At 35.0% G+C, this 23026-nt stretch overlaps 2 protein-coding genes across 3 annotated transcripts; both read right to left on the reverse strand.

Moving 5' to 3' along the window:
- Positions 1-10195: 10195 nt before the first annotated feature.
- On the reverse strand, positions 10196-11951 carry LOC106445978 (cysteine-rich repeat secretory protein 38). Of its 2 annotated transcripts, XM_048779273.1 has the most exons (3): positions 11544-11950; positions 10704-11101; positions 10196-10445 (listed from the first exon to the last, which is right to left on the reverse strand). In XM_048779273.1, exons 1-3 carry the CDS (start codon positions 11934-11936, stop codon positions 10415-10417), a joined length of 822 nt encoding a protein of 273 aa, XP_048635230.1. In that variant the 5' UTR covers positions 11937-11950; the 3' UTR covers positions 10196-10414. The 2 variants fall into 2 exon arrangements, with proteins under 2 accessions (XP_048635230.1, XP_013743096.1); XM_013887642.3 differs by lacking the exon at positions 10196-10445 and having other exon boundaries at positions 10533-11101; positions 11544-11951.
- Positions 11952-15562: 3611 nt separating this feature from the next.
- Positions 15563-19194, reverse strand: LOC106449527 (putative cysteine-rich repeat secretory protein 17). The gene is made up of 2 exons (XM_013891274.3): positions 18687-19194; positions 15563-18549 (listed from the first exon to the last, which is right to left on the reverse strand). The coding sequence occupies exons 1-2, from the start codon at positions 19002-19004 to the stop codon at positions 18094-18096; spliced, it is 774 nt and encodes a 257-aa protein (XP_013746728.1). The 5' UTR covers positions 19005-19194; the 3' UTR covers positions 15563-18093.
- Between the last annotated feature and the right edge of the window lie 3832 nt (positions 19195-23026).

Here is a 23026-nt window from a genome sequence, read left to right on the forward strand (position 1 = left end):
ACTTTTGTAAATAAAGAAAAAATAATTAAATAGTTAACTAATATTGTATTATGAAACAATAATTCTTATTACATATTAATGGCAATCAAATTTGATATTTTTAGTTCATTAAGGAAACCTAGGTAACTAACCGTTTTGATAATTAATGTAAGTGCGAAACGTAAGAAACAAATCTATACTATTAAAACAGAATCTCTACTAGGATTATACTCTTGATTTTAGAGTTATTTACAATACTATGCCATTCCCTTATTTAGATTTTTAAAAAATTTATTTTTGAACAAAAATTAAATACACGTTAATACCTATTTTGAAACTTAAATCTTTACCATATATACTATATTCTCTCATATATCTAAAGAATATTCCATATGATCCCAAAGACGGAAAGACCTACAAGAATGACGGAATTGAGGCCGATAAGTTTATGTAATGTTGGTTACAAGATCATATCGAAAGTTTTGTGTCAACGGCTGAAAATTTGTCTCCCACGGCTAATATCGGAAACTCAATCGGCTTTTGTGGCAGGAAGATTAATTTCGGATAATATTCTTATAGCCCAGGAAATGTTTCATAGACTAAGGACTAATAAATCTTGTCAGAACAAATTTATGGCGATAAAAACGGATATGAGCAAGGCTTATGATCGGATAGAATGGGATTTTATTGAGGCTCTTCTTCACAAAATGGGTTTTGATCCGCATTGGATTAAATTAATGAGAGAATGTATATCTTCGGTTCAATACAGGGTTCTTATTAATGGACAGCCACGAGGATTGATAATTCCCCAACGGGGATTACGTCAAGGGGACCCTTTATCTCCTTACCTTTTTATTATGTGCACGGAGGCACTAATTGCAAACATAAAAAAGGCGGAACGTCTGAAACAGTTAACGGGACTAAAGGTAGCGAGAGCTTGCCCAGCAGTTTCTCATTTATTGTTTGCAGATGATAGTCTTTTCTTTTGTAAGGCAAAAAAGGAAGAATGTCAAACTATTCTTAGGATTCTTAAGGAATATGAGACGGTCTCAGGGCAACAAATTAATTTCCAGAAATCTTCAATTCAATTCGGACATAAGATTGAAGAATCTTGTCAACAAGAATTGAGAGATATCTTGGGAATTCAGAATATAGGAGGAATGAGATCTTATTTAGGGTTACCGGAGAGTCTTGGAGGATCTAAGGTACAAGTGTTTGGGTTTGTACAAGAGAGATTGAACAACAGAGTGAATGGATGGACTTTTCGTTTTTTTACGAAAGGAGGAAAAGAGGTGATTATAAAATCAGTGGTTACGGCTCTACCAAATCATGTGATGTCTGTATATAGATTACCAAAGGCCACTGTGAAGAAGCTAACGAGTGCCGTAGCTCAGTTCTGGTGGAGCCCAGGTGGAGGCACGAAAAGTATGCATTGGAAATCATGGGATAAATTATGTGTTCCTAAAGATAATGGTGGGCTTGGTTTTAAGGATCTCACTGATTTTAACACGGCGATGCTTGGTAAGCAATTGTGGCGGTTGATCGAGAAACCGAATACTTTATTTTCTCGAGTTTTTAAAGGACGGTACTATAGGAATGCTTCACCCATGGAACCGATCCGCTCGTACTCCCCGTCATATGGCTGGAGGAGTATTACTTCTGCTAGATCTCTGGTTTGTAAAGGACTAATTAAACGGGTGGGGACAGGGTCATCTATATCTGTATGGAATGATCCCTGGCTACCATTCACTCGCCCGAGACCAGCAAATAAAAACCCTAATCACTGTTACCCGGATCTCACTGTGGATTCCTTAATTCATTCGGAATCTCGTACATGGAATTTACAGGCTATAAGCACTTTGGTTGCCCCGGAGGATATTAAGATCATTACAAGTATTCCCTTGAGTACAAATCAGATGGATGATAGGCTTGGATGGCATTTTACTAACAATGGAAAATATACGGTCCAATCTGGGTATCAAGTGGAAAGAGTTTATCCAGATAAGGAAAAACCACCAGAATTTTATGGACCCACAGTTGATGTTCTTAAAGCCTATTGCTGGAAATTGAAGTGTCCTCCGAAGATAAGACATTTCTTATGGCAACTACTTTCAGGATGTATAGCGGTCATGAAGAACCTAAATGCAAGAGGAATACAAGGAGATATATTTTGCTCACGTTGTGGTGATCAGGAGGAATCGATAAACCATGTGTTTTTTTATTGTCCTCCAGCACGACAGGTGTGGGCCTTATCTAAGATACCCTCTAATCCGAATAATTTCCCTCTAGGTTCTTTCTTTGCGAATATGGATCATCTTTTTTGGAGAGTTAATCCAAAGATGGATGACCATCAGTTTGCATGGATCTTATGGTATATTTGGAAAAGTCGGAATAAGAAGGTGTTTAGTAATATTGATGTTGATCCGCGAGATACACTTAAGCTGGCTGAACTGGAATCAACACTTTGGGCTGAGGCTCAGGTTTTAAGGAATCAGAGAGTGGCACCAGTTACACAGAATAGTTCCATCCAAACGAATACAGGACGATGGTGTTTTATAGATGGTTCTTGGAAAGATAAGGCTGTGTTCTCAGGGCAAGGATGGTTTAGTACTTTACCAGGCTTTGATGGATTGTTAGGGGCACGAAATGTCCGAGCATGTCTATCACCTCTTCACTCGGAGATGGAGGCATTGATTTGGGCAATGGGATGCATGAGAAACTTAAGAAAATTTCAGGTTACGTTTGCAACAGATTGTTCTCAGTTGGTGAAGATGGTTTCGGAACCTAAGGAATGGCCTGCATTTGGAACCTATTTAGAAGACATCAAGCTTTTGAGAAGAAGCTTCCACAACTCAGATATCGTTCATGTACCAAGGACGGCGAACCAAAAGGCGGACAGCTTAGCACGTAGTGCTCGGCATCAACCGTCTTTCGTTGTACACATGGATGCAGAGTTTCCAAGTTGGTTCACAGAGTCAATATGAGTCTGTGCATTGTTTGCTGATAAAAAAAAAAAAAATCTAAAGAATATTCCAAAAGAAAAAAAAGTTAAACACTCTAATAATTCTCCTGTAAGACTGGAATATAAAATATTTGCTGCTTAATATTTTTTTTGGTGCAATCGTTATATAATGTATTAAATATAATTACATGACAAAATATTTATGTGATCTACAGCCTAATCATTTACTGTTCTTTCCTGCAATTGATTAATAACATCATTGAAATCATTATTATCATTTTTAAACTTGATTATATTTCAATGAGTATACAAATTGTATACAACATACTCATCAAATAAAAACCTATATAAATCGACCAAAAGATCCATGTATTTATAAGTCATCTATCATTTATGATTATGTTGTAATGAGTCGTAAATGAGATGAGTCTAATTTTATAAATCTTAATTTTCAGGTTAAAAAAATTTATACGGTAACAATATATTGTTACAAAACATTTGTTCACAAAAAGAAAAAGAAAAAACATAAACTTATTTTTTAAAACTTATTTTTTAAAAAATTGTTATAAGCATCGAAAAAATAGTAAACAATATTGTATTTAAACTAAATGATGATAATTCTAGGTAGATGGAACATGCACATATTTATATATATAAAATATTCACAAAACAAAAACTATTGTTACCATCAATTGAAAAATGGAAAACAAACACAGGCCTGTTCATTCAATTAACTAATCGAAATTGAATTATGATAATTTAAAATTAATCCGCAAGCTCAAATATAATTAAAATAATATATTATAAAATTAAAAAACCAAATAATAGTGAAACCATACATACAAGAAAATATAAAGTATGAAATTTTATTATACACAATAATAGGTTATTTATAAAATTTTAAAATTAGATTTTCAAACTGAAAAAGTCCCGCGCTTTCAAAGCGCGGGTAAAAATCTAGTTTCTCAAATAAAACTATTAAAACCCGAAATTCGGTTAGTGAAACCAAATGTTAACAAATTATTAAAAAAAAATCATGAATTATTTATATAAATGCATAAACTTTCAAAAAGATTATGAGTTATGTTCCACACAGAGGCGGATCCAAAATTGTTTTTGGTATGGAGCACATAACCAAGTTCTGGTAGCAAATGTTGAGTTTAAGTGAGTATTTAGATAGTTCAGTACTAATTATCATGGGAGAAAAATAATTTAGTGCCTCACCCCCTTAGCCTCTAGGTCTGCTTCTGTGTTCACACAACTCCAAACCGATAGCACTTTCATGCTGCTTTCCTAAAATAAATATATCATTACTTGTTTTTACGAAATATATCATGCTTCCAAGACAATAAACCAAATTAAATATAACTAATAGTATTAATATGATTTTAGCCTATTTATAATCATTTTATGGTTCAGTTGAAATAAATAATTACAATCTAATATGTCCCAAAAATAATTGAACCTATCAAAATGTTTATAAGCAAAAGCAGATGTTTGTTTAAAAAATCTTCTATTTGTTTTATACATATTATTTACAAAAATATCTTACACTTATAAAATAAAAATATAACAATTAGTTATTATAAATTATATATTTTATAAATTATTATATGTGTGCATGAGCACCAGAGAACCATTTAGTCTTATAATACATTTAAACTCGGGTTGTGGGTACATTAACCATTGAAAAACGTCAACGGTCCAAAACCGCTTCGATTTCACCATAATTGGCGTACGAAATCGAGGGATTTTAAAATCCTGTTTTTTCTAGTTTTAAGTCTGCAGTCGACTTTTCTTTTTATGTAGACCAAAAATAGTTAGATGCAAACTGTAAATAAAATGATGCATATATTAGACCAAAAAAAAATGATGCATATGTTTAACTGTTAAAGAAATGAGAGACGACAATTTTCACTTTTAGGGCAGGAATCTAAGTATGAGGAAAGAAAAGAAAGTACAATGATTCTGATATCCTTCAATAAACTAAAAGGACAAACAGTTAAATATAATTATTAGAGACTCAAACCTGCGACCTTAATTCAAAAATTCCTGTTTGATCTCTATACAATATCCATCTTCTTGTTTCGATGCAAGATTCCATCCGACTGCGTACCACAGTCCAAATACAACGTTGTTTGTTTTGTTTTCACCTGAGAGTAATTATAATTAACAAATCACACCGACAATTAAATGAAGTGAGTATCTGTAACCAGAACGAGAACGAGTCAGCTCTAATAGTAAGAGAGTTGTGGTTATAACTTTCGCCATCCAAATTCAATTCATACTGAAAGAAACTATTTACAATGTTTAAATTCTTAACAAAAAGATGAAAACACTTTTTTAACCAAAAAAATGAGTACCTGTAATTTGGGGGACGAGTAAAACACTAAAATCAATATAACCCAAACTGATTTCAGATTCTCTAAACCATTAAAGCATACATACTTATGGAGAACGAAATAAGTTTTAATTCAGTAATGAATATTATAACTTGATGGGTTCTTTTTTTGTCATCTGTGTATTATAACTACTTTGTGGTTAATTAAAAGAATCACATTTGATTAGAAAATCACTCACTCTGTTGTCAGGTAAGTGGTAACTATGATTCCCATTGGTGGAGACGTGGAATGTCAGCAACCTCATCATTCATTGGACATATATATATTGTTGTCAAGTCAAAATATTTATGTACTCTATCTATTTTTTTATACGTTCTGTTTAAAATAAATATTTTTGTTACAAAATAAATGATATTTTTACTACGCTAAATAAAAATTTATGTCATTTGAAATTTGTAATCAACAACAAAATAATATATCTTCTTTTCATTGGGTAAACTAGTTTTATTTAATACTTTTATATAATCATAATAAAGTGTATAAAAATTGATAAAATCCGTTATATTGAAACAGCAGGAGTAATACACAAATAGTCAAACATAATTATCGGCTTCTATCGTTGATTTGACTAGCACAAACTAAAAAACCCTGTCTTCAAACAAAATAAAAAGAGTTATTAACACTGCAGGGCAGTTTTATGTTTTTTTTACATTAAAAGGCAGTTAATGCTACTAGGGTAGTTTTTCATGTGAAAAGTTATTATTTACCCTTGAAAAAGGTAACTCCTCCTTAACTATTGAGTTTGTCGATTGATTTGGTTAGTGATTTTGAAATTCGAAATTAAAATAGAGCCTACATCCTTTTACCCTAGTTTTATTGTGCCCACATCCTTTTACCCGATAAACGCCGTAGAAGTGCGAGGAAGACGAAGGCCACAGTAGACGACGACGGCGGGAGCGAATTACATCAGAGAAGCTCAAGGAAGACGACGAACTCGACGGCGACGGAAGCCAACAAACGGCCGATTGCTGCCCAGAAACAAGCCGCGGAGGGTAAGCAAGTAAAAATGTGGTGTTTTCTTTTTTGGATCGGTGGATTCAAGTAAAAGTGTGGTGTTTTCTTTTTCAATGAAACTGTTAATTTGCTTTTGTATAACCTTCTCAATCGCATGTATGGATTCAATGGAATGTTTTGTTATTTTTAGGAATTGAAGGACATGTAACTTAGTACTAAAGCTGTACACATACGGTTTCCTAATAAACATGACGATTTACAATCAATCAGGAGTGAATTTAGTCAGTGTGTATGTGTACGAGTAGTTGAGTAGTCTGCAGGAGTGAATTTAGTCGGTGTACATGTGCATGTGAGCTGGGGCCAGCGATATGTGAGACAATAGGTGTTGTCGAATTCAGTTGGTGTACATGTGTACGTACAGATGGTGTGGCATTGTGTGCTTAATAAAACAGCTTAAATCCCCCGAACGTGTACGTGTGTATGAGGCATGAAAGGCTGTACACGCCGAAGAAGTAGCTTCCTTACGTTTGGTTGATATTTATAGTTGTACACGCATGTAGCAGTATGTGATGGTAGTGTACACGATTTATAGTGGTACACGCAAAAGACTTCGTAACAACTTGTTAGTAAGTTGTACGAGTAGATGTGTACGAGTCAGTTGGTAGTCTTGACAGGTGAATACAGTAGGTGTCCATGTGCATGGGAACATTTCCCCTTGATATTTGAGACAGTAGACGGAGAGTCCGGTCTGTACATGTGTACGAGGAGTTGAATGACCCTGTCTGTACACGAGAGAGTAGTATCCTTGCGTTTGGAAATGATCTCGGAGGAGTACATGACATTTTTTAAGAAGTGTGAAAGTAGATGGGATATTGGGGGAATGAGGAACTTAATTTGTGTACATGATTTATATGTGTACATGGGACTGATCTCGGAATAGATGTACATGTGCACATACGTGTTAGTTAGATGTACATGAAATATGAGTAGATGTGTACGAGTAGATTGGTAGTCTTGACAGGTGAATACAATAGGTGTCCATATGCATGGGGACATTCCCCCTTGATATTTGAGACAGTAGACGGAAAGTCCGGTCTGTACATGTGTACGAGGAGTTGAATGACCCTGACTGTACACGAGAGAGTAGTATCCTTGCGAGTAGTATCCTTGCGTTTGGGAATGATCTTGGAGGAGTACATGACATTTTTTAAGAAGTGTGAAAATAGATGAGATATTGGGGGAATGAGGAACTTAATTTGTGTACATGATTTATATGTGTACATGTGTACATGAGACTGATCTCCGAATAGATGTACATGTGCACATACGTGTTAGTTAGAAGTAGGAGATCTTTTCATGGGGGTTGTGTGTACGATGTTTAATGGTAGTAGAGTAAAAGAGAATTAAAATGTGTTGCTTGAAAATAACAGAATTAAAACAATCAAGCATCTTCCAAACAGCTAGCATAAGTTGCAATCCAAAAAGAAACAAAAGAGATGTTGATGGGTGAAGAGTTGTTGATTTGAGGAGAACAAAAAAAGACAAAAGCAGCTACAATCCAAAAGAGACAAAAGTGGTCGGCCATGGAGAACGGTGGATGAATAGGGTTTCAGCTTAGGACATATGACAGCAAAATGGAAAACGTAGAAGGGAGGAAGATGAGATTGACTTTTGCATCAACAAGCAATATTGGCCATAGATGAACAAAGGAGAAAATTAAATCCAAGGGCTGAAAAAAGAGACAGATATCAGTCTTGTCAATAAAAAGCATATTAAATCTGGGCCGTCTATGAGTTTGTGGATCAACGACTGAGGACATCTTCCGCTAAAAACAAAATTTAGTTAGCAAGTGGGTTAGTTAAAACATAACTAGTTAGTTAGGCAAAAAGGAAGCTGTTACTTGAAACTGTGTGAGGAGCAGAAACTGTCTTTCTATGATATAAAAAAGATAAAACTGCCTTTTGGTGTAATTGTTTCAAATAAAAACTTGTTGATGTTCCGCACCTTGTGCGGATTAATATATCTATATACCTAACAATTTTTAATTATAATATTTATTTTTATAAAATAATAATAACTAAATTAGATACAAAAATTAAATTATTATAAATTATAAAACTTCAATATTCATATTAGTAATCAATGTACTAAATTATGTTTTATTAGATCAAAATCTTTTCTATAGTAATAATTAAATTAGGAAATTTGTATTTGAAATTAAATATATGTAGTATTTGGACTGAAAATAAATCATGTGGTACTGGAAAGGATTATAAAGAAATCACAACTATAAAACATTAATAAAATAATAATAGTCTAGGAGTAATCTGGCAAAACCGAACTATTTTAAACCAAACCAAACCGAAATAGGGAAAACGGTCTTGATTTGGTAGTACCGAGTAAACAGAATGGATGTTATATTTAAGAAACCGTAGTATATGAATATGGTTAAGTATATTAAGCGATCAAACCGAATAAACCAAAGAAACCGGTTAATTCAGATATATTAAAATACTTATATATAAAATTTGTATTTCATCAATATTTCCTATAAAAATCAAAGAAATGGCTATAATATTAGTCATTAAAATCATAAATTAATATAAGATAAAAGTAATGATTATATTATCAGTAGATGTTGTTAATATCAATTGTTAATATCTATTTATTAATTAAATGTCCTAAATATCATGATAACTATATACTAAAAATATATATATATATTTTAAATAATAGTATATATATATATCAGTAGAATAGTTTAATGTTTATTAATTATCTTTAATATCATGATAAATATATAGATTTTAAAATAAAATTTTAAAATAAAATTTTAAATTATAATATTAATTAAACTAATAATTTATTCTAAAATCATGAAAAAATGACAAGTAAGCAAATTAACTAAAATCATGGAAAAATGATAAGTAAGCAAACTTTTAAATAATAATATTAATTAAACTAATAATTTATCTTAAAATCATGAAAAAAAGACAAGTAAGCAAATTAAAAAAAAATTATAGAAAAATGATAAATAAGCAAATTCACTTCTCAAATAATAGTATTAAAAAAATTATTTAGACGCCACTATTTTATGTGAATACTAAACACATAAAGTCCAAATTCTCGAAAGATAAATTTATTTGAAATTTGTGGTTATTATATTTAGTTATCACATTGACCTGTTCATCACATTGACTCAGCATAGCACATGTAACCAATATCCTCCGCTAGTTATCCGTTGATGTTTGAAATCTTTTAATCAACAACCACTCAGCATCTTATACGATTCTCCTATACTTTATGCATGAAATTAACAGTTTACATGAAGCTTAATAGTCAATTTGATTTTTTTTTTTTTTTTGCATTATACAGAAGTATCATGGCTCCACAGAAGTGATCCAGACTAGTCACGTGTTGCCACGTGTCGGTCCTCTGTACTTGGCGATGCCGAAATGTTAATTTTCCAGTAGCCGAGATTCAAACCCAGGTGGCAGTACTAGTTAATTTGATAGGCAATAAGAAAAAGTAAACTTATAGAAAACCCATAGGACTTCTTCAAAAAGAAGAGAGTATTCCGGTCGTAATTACAATTATACGATGCAATTTTGATGTCTTTTTAATACACAATGATTTAGTTTTTTTTTTCGTTTCCCATCATCTATATTTAATAGATGTTTGCCCAGAAAATTAGAAAAGTATTGATGCAGTGCATCTTCGTCGGTTTACTTCATCGGTTTAGTTCCAAAACCGAGTTGGGTTTTATTTCATTATTTGTGTACGATTTCATGTTTATCTCATAGTTTTGTTTTTCCTTGTTAGATATTAGATAGATAAACGTCTGATGAGTCGGTAGCTAGGGATTTGTTTTAGCTCTTTATAAAACAACACCATATGATGTAAAAGAGTCACGTTTTATAATAATATAATCCAGAGCTTTTCAAGTTCATCTTGCTTGATTTTTTTTTTGACTAAAGTTCATCATGCTTGTTTATCGCCATTCTTGTAATCAACGGTATTCTGTGAGAATCAACGAATCTCTTACGAAGACTTACGCTGCTTATAAAGTTGGATATCTCCGTTTGAAATAATTGAACATGTCAGCATGTACTCACTTCTAAAATCCATTGACTTTTGTGGATTGAAGGCTGCAATCATTTACATAAAAATAGCTATAAGCCAAACATGCTTATTATTGATAAGGGGGCCAAACAAGCCACACCAAAGAACTCGCAAAGAAGAACTTAAATTTTATTGACTCAAAACTTTATTCAAACAGCAAGCACACAATATATGCCTATACGTATGTCATTGACACCATTATAATTTAGGACCATGTTTGCCTCTGGACCACTTTTAATTTGGACCTCTATCAAACAATCTTAACAAAAGGGTAAATTTCATACCGAACGTTACAACTCCCACCCACAACTCTCCCTCCTTCTTTACCGTCGCAGCAGTTAGGAAGCTCCCCGATAATCCCATCCAAACATGCCTTGCAACTCTCACTCCTCAAGTCTCTCGTACACTGCACTAATCCGTACAGCTTCTTTTCCCCTAGACTCTTCTCCCCTGTGGCAAACAGCTTCTGGTGGCCTCCAGCAGTTGCTTTCTTCGTCAGGTCAGTTAAAATAGCTTTGGTCTGCGTGTTGAATGATGCTGGACTGCTCACGTTGTTGACGTTGTACAGATAGAACCTGTTCTCGTAATCAATCTTTCCGAAGAAATTGGTCGATGAATACTTGACTAGACAGTTGTCGTACCATATTATTCCTGCCTTGTTATTCGGACATCTCTTACGTAGCTGTCAAATAACACCAACATCAGTAAATATACACAAACTCGATCGTATAATACTCTTTCTATTCCAACTCTAAGATACCTTTGTTTATTACTTCCTTTGTTACACACAACGTGTCGTTTATAGCTATTATTTTTGTTGAAAAGAAAGTCTGACATTTTCAAAACTCTCTTATTCAAAGCTAATAAAATTTAACTTATATCATAATATAGTTAATAGTATATATACTCCTGTATCGAGTAATAAAAGTTCTTAAATAAATCTTTTGTTAGTGTTCAAAAAGTTTTAATTCAAGGAATTTTTTTTTAACATTTGATATGTTTGTTAATTAAGGTACGACTCTTTTGTACGTATATGACTACGTCTCTAAATATGTGGTTTCTAAATGCTTCTGAGATGTACCCACAACATATAAATGTATTTAAATACAATATAGTAAGATTACCTCGGGGATGGCTGTGGCCAGACAGGTTCGGCAGTCAGAAGGGGAGGCGTCGCCGCGGCATAGGCCCAAACCATTGACGTTGTCAGGTTTGTTACCAGTCGAGAGAGCGGCAAAACCGCTTGATGGAACACTGTAAGAGAGACGAGGAAAGAGACTGTTGAGGTTTGACTCGTACGGACTCCTCGAAGTGAAGTTCCCTTCAATGTCAGAACACTTGTGGTAGAGGAACGCATTGTCCTGACTTTGGGACAAAACGCTGTGTATAAAGAGAAGTTGTATGGCTAAAGCCAACAGAGAGAGTGAAACGCTGCGTTTAGACGAGGAGGATGAAGACATTGTTTTAGGAATGTCGATACTAGTTTTTTTTCTGGTAGGAGTAATGTTGAGGTTCATATGGATTATATAGTGCTGCTGAATGATCGTCGGTTTTGGGTGGTCTTTAAGTTATTTATTTAATAATATTATTAGAAGAGTTGAAGTGTTCAGTTTTGTACGGTTTGAATTAGGGCGTATTCAAAGCTTGAGAATGGATGTTTCTTTTCAACCAAAAAGTCAATTTAGATGATTTGGCCTCATCAGATTCTAGAATAAAATAAAAATGTGACGGTGATGAGAAAGGGAGTTGACGCTTGGTATTGAGGCCACGAGTGGGTCGATGAACATTCAAAACTTTGACTAAGTGTAACTCTTAATACGTCCGGTGCCAACCTAACTTGATGACATACTAAACGATGTTGAGGATGTGTGTTGTTGACTTTCTAGAAACGAATTTTTATAGGGACACAGCATAAAATATAGAGAATATATATATGTATCTTTTTTTTTTATCAAAAGTATAAAAGTATTTTAATTCATTTTTTTGGTCATTTATATAAAACCATAGAAACTTGATAAACCAATAATGTATATCTATCTATATATTATTATAAAAGAGGATTGATCTCTCCAGGTGAAGCCACGTAGGCGGACACGTCATAAAGTCGGCTTCTATAAACATGACATGTATCCTCTAATTTAAAACGTTCCGTTTCACTAATTTTGTGTTTCGGGGTAATTTGAGCTTTATTTAGATAGACGTACATTTCGTGGAAGTCCATATTTCGTTCGTTTGTTTTTTGTATTGATTTTACTAGTGGACTTGAATTTTTTTTACGGATGGGCTTTGATTTACATTATTTGGGCTAAAAATCAACAAAAAAGTATTTCATTTCACGCTCCTATCCTCTTCTCACCTTCTCTTTATCACGAGCGTTGATCATTGGTTTCTAGGGTTCATCCTCTACTGCAATCTCTGGTTATGTCAACCAACGATGGCGGTTTTTAAAGGTTTAGAGAAATGAAACTTCCTGAGTAATCAATGCTTCAATTTAGGTTCGTGTCGTTTAGTCTTAGATTCATCTTCTCCAATACGTTACCGGAAGTATTGATGCATTGCCATTAACAACCATTTCACATTCAGTGCTTTTTATCTGAGAAAGGCGGTGAAATCTATTATTATAAAAAAGGTTTGATCTCTCCTGGTGAAGTCACGTAGGTACACGTCATAAAGTCGGCTTCTATAAACATGACAAGTGTCCTCTGATTTAAAACGTTCCGTTTCGTTTCATTAAGTTTTGTGTTTCGAGGTGATTTGGGCTTTATTTAGATAGACGTACATTTCGTGAAAGTCCGCATTTCGTTTGTTTATTTTGTCTATTGATTTTACGAGTGGGCTTGGATTTTTTTATAGATGGGCTTTGATTTACATTATTTGGGCTAAAAATCAACGAAAAAGTATCTCATTTCATGCTCCTATCCTCTTCTCTCCTTCTCTTCTTCACGAGCGTTGATCATTGGTTTCTAGGATTCATCCTCTACTGCAATCTCTGATTATGTCAACCAACGATGGCGGTTTTGAAAGGTTTAGTGAGACTAAACTTCCTGAGTAATCAATGCTTCAATTTAGGTTCGTGTCGTTTAGTCTAAGATTTGTCTTCTCCAATACGTTACCGGAAGTATTGATGCATTGCCATTAACAACCATTTCACATTCAGTGCTTCTTATCTGAGAAAGGCGGTGAAATCTATTATTATAAAAAGGGTTTGATCTCTCCTGGTGAATCTACGTAGGTACACGTCATAAAGTCGACTTCCATAAACATGACATGTGTCCTCTGATTTAAAACGTTCCGTTCCAATAAGTTTTGTGTTTCAGGGTGATTTGGGCTCTATTTAGAAAGACGTGCATTTCGTGGAAGTCTATATTTCGTTCGTTTGATTTTACGAGTGGGCTTGGATTTTTTTTACGGATGGGATTTGATTTACACTATTTGGGCTTAAAATCAATGAAAGGGTATCTCATTTCACGCTTCTATCCTCTTCTCACCGTCTCTTGTTCATGAGCGTCAATCATTGGTTTCTAGGGTTCATCCTCTACTGCAGTCTCTGATTATTTCAACCAAAGATGGCGGTTTTGAAAGGTTTAGTGAGATGAAACTTCATGGTAATCAATGCTTCAATTTAAGTTTTGTCGTTTAGTCTAAGATTCATCTTCTCCAATACGTTACCGGAAGTATTGATGCATTGCCATTAACAACCATTTCACATTCAATGCTTCTTATCTGAGAAAGACAGTGGAATCTATTATTATAAAAATGGGTTTCATCTCTTCTGGTAAAACCATGTAGGTACACGTCATAAAGTCGACTTCTATAAACATGACACGTGTCCTTTGATTTAAAACATTCTGTTTCATTAAGTTTTGTGCATGCTTCGAGGTGATTTGGGCTTTATTTAGATAGACGTACATTTCGTGGAAGTCCACATTTCGTTCATTTGGTTTTTGTATTGATTTTACAAGTTGGCTTGAATTTTTTTTATGGATTGGCTTTGATTTACATTATTTGGGCTAAAAATCAACTAAAAAGTATCTCATTTCACGCTCCTATCCTCTTCTCACCTTCTCTTCTTCACGAGTGTCGATCATTGGTTTCTAGGGTTCATTCTCTACTGCAATCTCTGAATATGTCAACCAACAATGGCGGTTTGGAAAGGCCTAGTGAGATGAAACTTTCTGAGTAATCAATGCTTCAATTTAGGTTTGTGTCGTTTAGTTTAAGATTCATCTTCTCTAATACGTTACCAGAAGTATTGATGCATTGTCATTAACAACCATTTCACATTCAATGCTTCTTATCTGAGAAAGGCGGTAGAAATTTACCTATAAAAAAGTAAGCTTCATCGCTTGAACCTCATCCTCACAATCCCTAATAGCACTGGAGATTTCTTTTTCAATATAATGGCTAACTCATCTATCCTAATCACTGATTTGAAGGCTGGCCTACATGTTCTTCCATTGTCGAGGTGCAACTGATCAAGTTTTAAGATGTAAAAGCATTGTCTTCTTCTAATGAGTTTCAGTGATTTGGAGAAGAATATGGGTAGTCTTCAGCTTCCTCTGTTTCTTTTGAAAGCACACATATTCTTGACTAATGACCACTATATCTGAAAATTTTATTAACAACACTATTTTATCTGTTGATTGTACGTTCTCTCCATCTCCTTAATTTCCCTTTTGTACATTTTTCAGTGAAAATTTGATTTCTTTTTTTTTCAAATGTCCCTCTTCAAATTCGATCTTTTATCTGTTTATTAATGATGGGGTTTTAGAAAAGGAATGAACTTTGCAAGAATCTTCACGTAACCTGAGTAAAAAAAGTTTCCACCTTTCCATTTGTGGGGATCTTGACAATGGCAGGTAAGGAGTCAGAGTCTAGACTACGCCTACCTCTGATCTTGGCAAGATTCTGGCCTGTATGCACAGTATGTCTCTACTCAAAAGCAATTTTGTAATTGTTGTTGTTTTGATGGAGGCATCAATTTTACTGTCTTTTGAGGCCTTCATGTTGGAGAGTTTAATTTGACAACAGTGATCCAGATTGCTCAGCTTGCTTTTAAGCATTGCCAAAATAAGAATCAACGCGAAAGGATTATTGTTCTCGCTGTAAGGTATTCACTTTCTTGCCTATTTTTCTTTTTTAAAAGCTATCGAATTAGAAATAATTTATATTGGGGGTGATTGGTTGGGTTGTAACTGTAGAAAATTTACTTTAGCATTTTGTCTGTAGGATTTTTGATTTAGCTTTAAGTAATGTAGTTTTAAAATTTCCTACAGCTAAAAAATAGGGTTTTAGAAAATAAGATGTTTACAGCTATTTTTTGTGTGTTTTTTCTGTAGCTTTAATTTTTTGGTTGTACCTTTAAAAACCAAGATAAAGCATGATTAGTAGTATTTAGGGTTGTAGATGAAAATTAAAGCTAAAGTCACTTCCTACATCCCAACTAATCACCCCCATTGTTAACAAAGTAATCTTCATTGGAAATTTCTCCTCCAATATGCTAAATCTGATGCAAAGGAATGGAAACAAGCAGAGAGCATGGGAGGGGATGAGCCTCAACAGAGGAGAAGAACAGCTAAGGTGCAGCGACAACATCATTGGATTCTGTCTCCTCGAGACTGGATCAAATGCAACACTGATGGGTCTTTTCTCGATGAAAATCTAATGGAACTGCAGGGTGGGTTTTACGTGACAGTGTATTAACAGTGAAGGTAACTATAAAGGATGCTCTCAAGCAGTGGGAAGGAAGGTACAAAACCCTTTCGTAATACAAGCCCTTTTGATGGCATTACAACATTGTTGGGCTCTCGGATCCAAAAAACAATTATCACGGAGGGAGACAGTAAAAAAGCTGTTGACGTATTAAACAACAAAATGCTACTCTTTGAACGAGGGAGATCAAATGGTGGTCGACTAAGTTTGAAGCAGTTTCATTCTGATGGACTAAAAGGGAGGCAGACAAAGTAGCAGATTGATTAGAAACTACTAGGCCTTTAGACAATTCTTTTAAATTTCATTATCATGTATCACAATATATCACTAGTCTTTCTTCATGAAGATCATGTATTCTCGATTGCATAAACATAGATGTTATAAAAAAATAAAATTTATATTTTTAATTTGTGATATTTATTCAAGATTGTTGAATGTTTTTACTGGAGATAAAAAAAGAAGATAATGCTTTTGGATCATAATGTTGGACTGAAGATATACTCAAAATTCACATAAATCCTTAAACTGATATATTAGTGCTTGACATTGTAAACGAAATATAAAAATAAAAGATTAAGTTAGAAAATATATAAAATTTTATTTTTAATAACAATGTAATAACCTGATCGGTATTTTGAAAAGATAGTAATTTTAAAACAAAATAAAATTTAATAATAAAAAATTAAATAAGTTGTGCATATCTATTCAGAATATCTTAATTATCAATTTACACTGAGTTTTAATCCATAACTATATTTTAACTATAATTAGATTGCAATATATTGTTTTATGTTTATTGTTTAACAAATGATATAGTAAATAGTAATATTTTTCATAGAGGTATTACAAAAAAAATCATAGAAATTTTTAGTGTATTCATACAACACTTTTAAAAGTTTTTCTATTTGCTTCCTTATGAAATTTATTTTGGAATAAGAGATATAGCTTACTTATATTTCTTTATACATTTTTTATTATAGTAACAAATATATAATTTATAAAAAAAGAAGAAATGGTAAAATATGTAGTAAAAATAGTGAAAATTATAATTTAAAATAAACTGAGAATTTATTAAAATTTAAAATATATTTATATTCTTTCGTTCATTTGCATATCCGCCCGTAGGGCGGGTCCGACCCTAGTATAATATATAGTAAACAACCTCTATCCAGAAATAGTTTTGTTTCGTGATTTCTGCATTGGTCGATTATTAATTGTTGAAGTAAAGTGCGACACAATATGAAAACCGAAACTTTATTTACTGATATTAATAAATAGGTTAAAATGAGTTCAACGCTACAATTTTAAAACTGGAATCCAAAGTCCAAACTATCACAAACAAATGTCTGTGCAACAGATTACTAAGTGAAAGAACCTATTTACATACGACTACACAATCAATAAACATTTTTTATATGAATGTCAAATTTATTTAACATAGGCTAAGAGTTGAATTCCAAAAGGGATACAGAACTCTAAGATATAGAACCAGGAGTTGATGCAAGAAAGGAAGAGGGAGGGCTTGAACCATAGTCCATAGAGGATGTGAGTCGCTAGGATCAGAGAAGAAGTCTGAGGCAGATCTCGGCGCTGATGGCGGCAAAGGCAGGCGACGTAACGATATCTGAAAACTTCAAAAACTTTCCATCTTTTTATCTTCATCTAATTTGCTGTAATTCTTAAGAAACCATATATAGCTCTGTTCTTCAGTGCTCTGGTTACGAATTGTTCTTCTGGATTTTATAACTGCTAAAACCATAAGAAATAGACTGATCTCTGTCAAAGAAATGGGAGAGAGCACATTGTTGAAGCCTAAAGCAACAAAATAGGTTTGCATTCTTTTATTCAAACATTATTTTGTTTTTTATTCTTTAAACATTCATTAGAAAAGAGTAGCACTTGATGTTACATAAAATTTGGACTGAAAAAATTTAAACAAAAAGTATAACATTTATTTAGCTATTAAATATTTAGGACTGGCTTAGAAAGAAAAGGGTAAAACTCAAACCTAAAAGTACAGGTCCCACCCACAAATCTCGCTCCTCGTGTATCACTCAAGCAATCTTGAAAACGCACGCTATTAAAAACCAAACACTCCTTACAAGCTCTTAGTGATAAGTCATATGTACACTGCACCATTCCATACATCTTATCACCCTTGTACAACGTCTCCCCCGCAGAGAACATTGTGTACTCATCTTTACCTCTAGTGGTGGTAGCTAAAGTTGTCAGATTGTCCATGAGAGTTTTCCAAGTCCTTGTAAAAGCGCTCTTATCTCCTCCTAACTTCTTCGCATTGGACATACAAAAGTTATTGTCGTAATCGATCTTCCCAATAGCATCTGTAGTAGTAATGGCAAGAAGACATTGGTCATACCAAATTATCATGCCCTTGTACCACGGACATTTCCTACGAAGCTGTAATATATATTTTAAATATCGACGCCACAATCAGTAAAGAGATTGCACGAGACCAAATAACATATAATCAATAGTTATTTTTCTCTTATGTAATTATTTTTTGAAAAAAGGATAACTAATCAATAAGACATTACCTTAGCGAGGGCGGTGGCAAAGCAGTCGTGGCACTTGGTCCCGTAGGAATCGGCGCGGCACTGGAGGATAGCGTTATCATTATTCATACCGGACAGGTAGAAACCTCTGTAACTGCCACTGTAGAACATTTTGATGATATTATTTAAATGTCTCTCGTATTCACTTCCCGGCTTGTATTTTCCTTCACTAACCAAGCATTTGTGGTTGAGATACTCATTGGTCGTGTTTAAGGGCAATTCGCTGCTTATAAGGAGTAGTTGTATGGCTAAGAAATTGATCAAAATGAGGCGTTTTAGTACAGACGATGAAGAATACATTGTTTTGGATTATTTTTCTCAAAGGGGTTTTTTCATAGATGATTCGTTGGGATTGATGTTTATGTAAGAGACTCAGAGGGATTTGGATACTGAACAGATTTATGCTGTTTATATATATGGTTTATTGTTTTAAAGTGCCTTTTTACAAAATTTGTTTCAAAAGTGCAGTTTGTGGAATACAATGTTTACACTTTGTAAGGAGAAAAGAGAAGAGTTGAAGGTTGAGACTTATTTGCGGCGACAAGAGGGCCGACGAAAATGTAAAAGTTCAGACGTGTGACTTAGTTCACACGATTCGTACGTTGCCAACCTCAAATGAAGGAATTCATTTCTTAATTTTATTATGACCATATTCTTGCTTTTTTTAGGTAACATCGTATGGCCAAATGGGAACCAAAATGAGGCATTTTGATAGATGACCCACATGAGTACATCGTTTTGTATTTTTCTGAAAGGAGGTGTCTTTCTTTGGATATGATTTATTGAGACTGTGATGTTTATGTACGAGACCTGGAAGGATGTGGATATATTTTTTTTAAAAAAATTGTGAGTTGGTGTTATATGTGAAAGCATAAAGGCCCAAACAGATAGAGTTAATAAAGCTCCAATTTCACAATGCTCGAGCCCATTTGTCTAGCCTAAAAGAGGATAAGATCAAATCTATGCTTCTCTCTCAAAATCTTCTTCGTATCTAGGACTCTCTCTCTCAAAATCTCTTTTGTCTCTCCCAAGCTCTATAAAAACAGAGCTTACGTTTTCTGTAAAAGGTATGAAGAAAGAATAATAAGAAAGTCACTCAACAAACTCTTGTATCTAAATTCACACATGGTATCAGAGCACTTATAACCTTAACAGGTGCTGTCATGGCAGAAAGTCCTGATCCTTATCCTTTCCCATCTGATCTTCATGTCACTAGCTCTGTCACCATCAAGCTAAGTGATACCAATTACCTTCTTTGGAAAACCCAGTTTGAGTCTCTACTCCGCTCACAGAAGCTCCTTGGCTTTGTCAATGGCCAAATCACAGCACCGTCTCCTACACTAGTCACCACTGTCAACAACACCACCATCACGACTCCAAATCCGGCGTTTGAGGCATGGACGTGTACTGATGAACTCATCAAGTCATGGATCTTTGGAACGTTGGCTGAAGAAGTTTTGGGTCTTGTTCATGCTCTGTCAACATCTCAAGAAGTCTGGCTTTCCCTTGCATCTCACTTCAACAAAAGCTCTGTTGCGAGGGAGTTTGAGCTCCGACGACGTCTTCAGCTTATGTCCATGAAAGGCAAGACTTTCACTGAGTATTGCCGTGAGTTTAGGGTTGTCTGTGACAATCTCAGCTCTATTGGCAAAAACATTGATGAACCCATGAAGATCTTCTCCTTTCTCAATGGGTTAGGTCGTGAATATGACCCCATCATCACGGTTGTTCAGAGTTCGATGTCAAGGCTCCCTCCTCCGACGTTTAATGATGTTGTACTTGATATCTCTGGGTTTGATGCACGCCTCCAAACCTATGCAGACACACCAGATGTCACTCCCCACCTAGCTTTTCAAACTCAGAAAACTGGATACTACAACTCAGGACAACGTGGTCGTGGCCCGTACACACGCTTTGGTTCAAATCGAGGAAGAGGAGGCTTCTCAACTCGTGGAAGAGGGTTCTCACAGCAAGTCAATACCTCTGGATGGAACCCATCTCAATCATCTGCATCTAGTAGCTCAACTAACACTCGTCCTATTTGTCAAATTTGTGGCCAGGTTGGTCATGTCGCTTTGAAGTGTTGGAACCGCTTTGACACTGCCTATCAGAGTGATGATACACCACAAGCTCTCGCTGCATTTCGAGTCTCTGATACTAATGGCTCTGAGTGGATTCCTGATTCTGGTGCTTCCGCACACATGACACCAACCGCAGCTCAACTTCAAAATACCACTCCATACAATGGTTCAGAGACTGTGATGATAGCAGATGGTGCGTTTCTACCAATAACACACGTCGGGTCTACTACTCTTCCTACTGCAACAGGTAGTATACCTCTGTGTGATATTTTGGTATGCCCATCTATGAAAAAGTCATTATTATCAGTCTCAAAATTATGTGAAGATTATCCTTGTGGAGTCTTTTTTGATGCTAATGCTGTATATATTATCGATCTAACCACTCAGAAGGTGGTGACAAAAGGCCCTCGACGTGAAGGGCTATATGTGTTGAAGAAACCGGAACTTGTAGCTTTCTACTCAAACCGTCAGATCTCTGCATCAAACTTCATCTGGCATCAGCGACTTGGTCATGCAAGTTTTCAGGTTCTTCAACAACTACAAGCAAGCAAGGCAATATCAGTTAATAAGAGCATCACTACTCCTGTTTGTGAACCTTGCCAAATGGGAAAGAGTCATCAATTACCTTTTTATTCTTCTGAGTCTAATGTCATGGAACCACTTGATCGAATACATTGTGATTTATGGGGTCCTTCTCCTGTGGTATCTGTTCAAGGGTTCAAATATTATGTAGTTTTTGTGGACACCTATTCTCGATACTCTTGGTTATTTCCTTTAAAGATGAAGTCTGATTTCTGTGGCGTGTTCATTGGGTTTCAAAAACAAGTTGAAAATCAGTTTAATAAAAAAATTAAGGTATTTCAAAGTGATGGGGGTGGAGAATTTACAAGTACACAGTTCAGAAAACATTTACATAATCATGGGATTCAACACCTGATCTCATGTCCTGCAACGCCACAGCAAAACGGCATTTCAGAGAGAAAGCATCGACACTTAACGGAACTAGCTCTTTCGATGCTTTTTCAAAGTCAAGTCCCTATGAAGTTTTGGGTAGAAGCCTTTTACTCTGCTAACTTCATCAGTAATCTCCTACCTTCCGTCTCATTGCAGAATAAGAGTCCATCAGAACTCTTACTCAAGACACCACCGGATTATTCTTTTCTTCGTGTCTTTGGGTCAGCATGTTACCCGTGTCTCAGACCATACACACAACATAAGTTTGAGCCACGGTCTTTAAAGTGTGTTTTCTTAGGCTATCACTCTCAATACAAGGGCTATCGGTGTCTCTATCCACCCACTGGCCGAGTATATATCAGTCGCCATGTAATTTTTGATGAAACAGAATTTCCGTTTCAAACAAGATACAAACACCTAGCTCCACGCCACAAGACTGGTATCCTTGGAGCATGGCAGGCTTCTGATGCTTATACACCACAACTACAAGTTCTTCCGATGATTCCTCAACATGTACGTGAACAGCTCTTACAACCTACTGCCACAGATTCTGTTTCAGAACCAGAGTCGCCTATTCAGACCACCAGTAACTCTCCAGTACATACAACAAGTGCTTCACCAACAATGGAGAGTGTTATAACGACTGATCATGATCTTCCTATATCAGTTGATGATGCCACCACAACGGGTCATGTCCATCCAATGACGACACGATCACAACATGGGATCCGCAAACCAAATCCACGGTATGCCTTCGTTGCTAGCACCACAATCCCTTCTTTACCACGGACTATTACAGAAGCTTTAAACCATCCTGGATGGAGACAAGCAATGTTAGAAGAGGTTGAGTCTATACATCAAAACCACACTTGGTCTCTGGTTCCAGCAACAGAGGATATGAATGTGCTAGGTTGTCGTTGGGTCTTTACTGTAAAGCTAAAAGCTGATGGCACACTGGATAAACTTAAGGCACGGCTTGTGGCCAAGGGTTTTAATCAAGAAGAAGGGATAGACTTCAATGAAACTTATAGCCCGGTGGTTCGAACTTCAACAATACGCATTGTTTTGACTATAGCAACGGCAAAACAATGGGAGATAACTCAATTAGATGTTAAAAATGCATTTCTCCATGGAGACTTACAAGAAAAGGTGTATATGCTTCAACCACCTGGTTTTGAAGACCTAGCCAGACCACATCATGTGTGTTCTCTCACGAAGGCGTTATACGGTCTCAAACAAGCTCCTCGGGCGTGGTTTGATAAATTCAGCAACTTTCTTCTTGAATTC

This window comes from Brassica napus, chromosome A5 (assembly GCF_020379485.1).
Source record: "Brassica napus cultivar Da-Ae chromosome A5, Da-Ae, whole genome shotgun sequence".
In the NCBI taxonomy this organism is placed as follows: Eukaryota; Viridiplantae; Streptophyta; class Magnoliopsida; order Brassicales; family Brassicaceae; genus Brassica; species Brassica napus.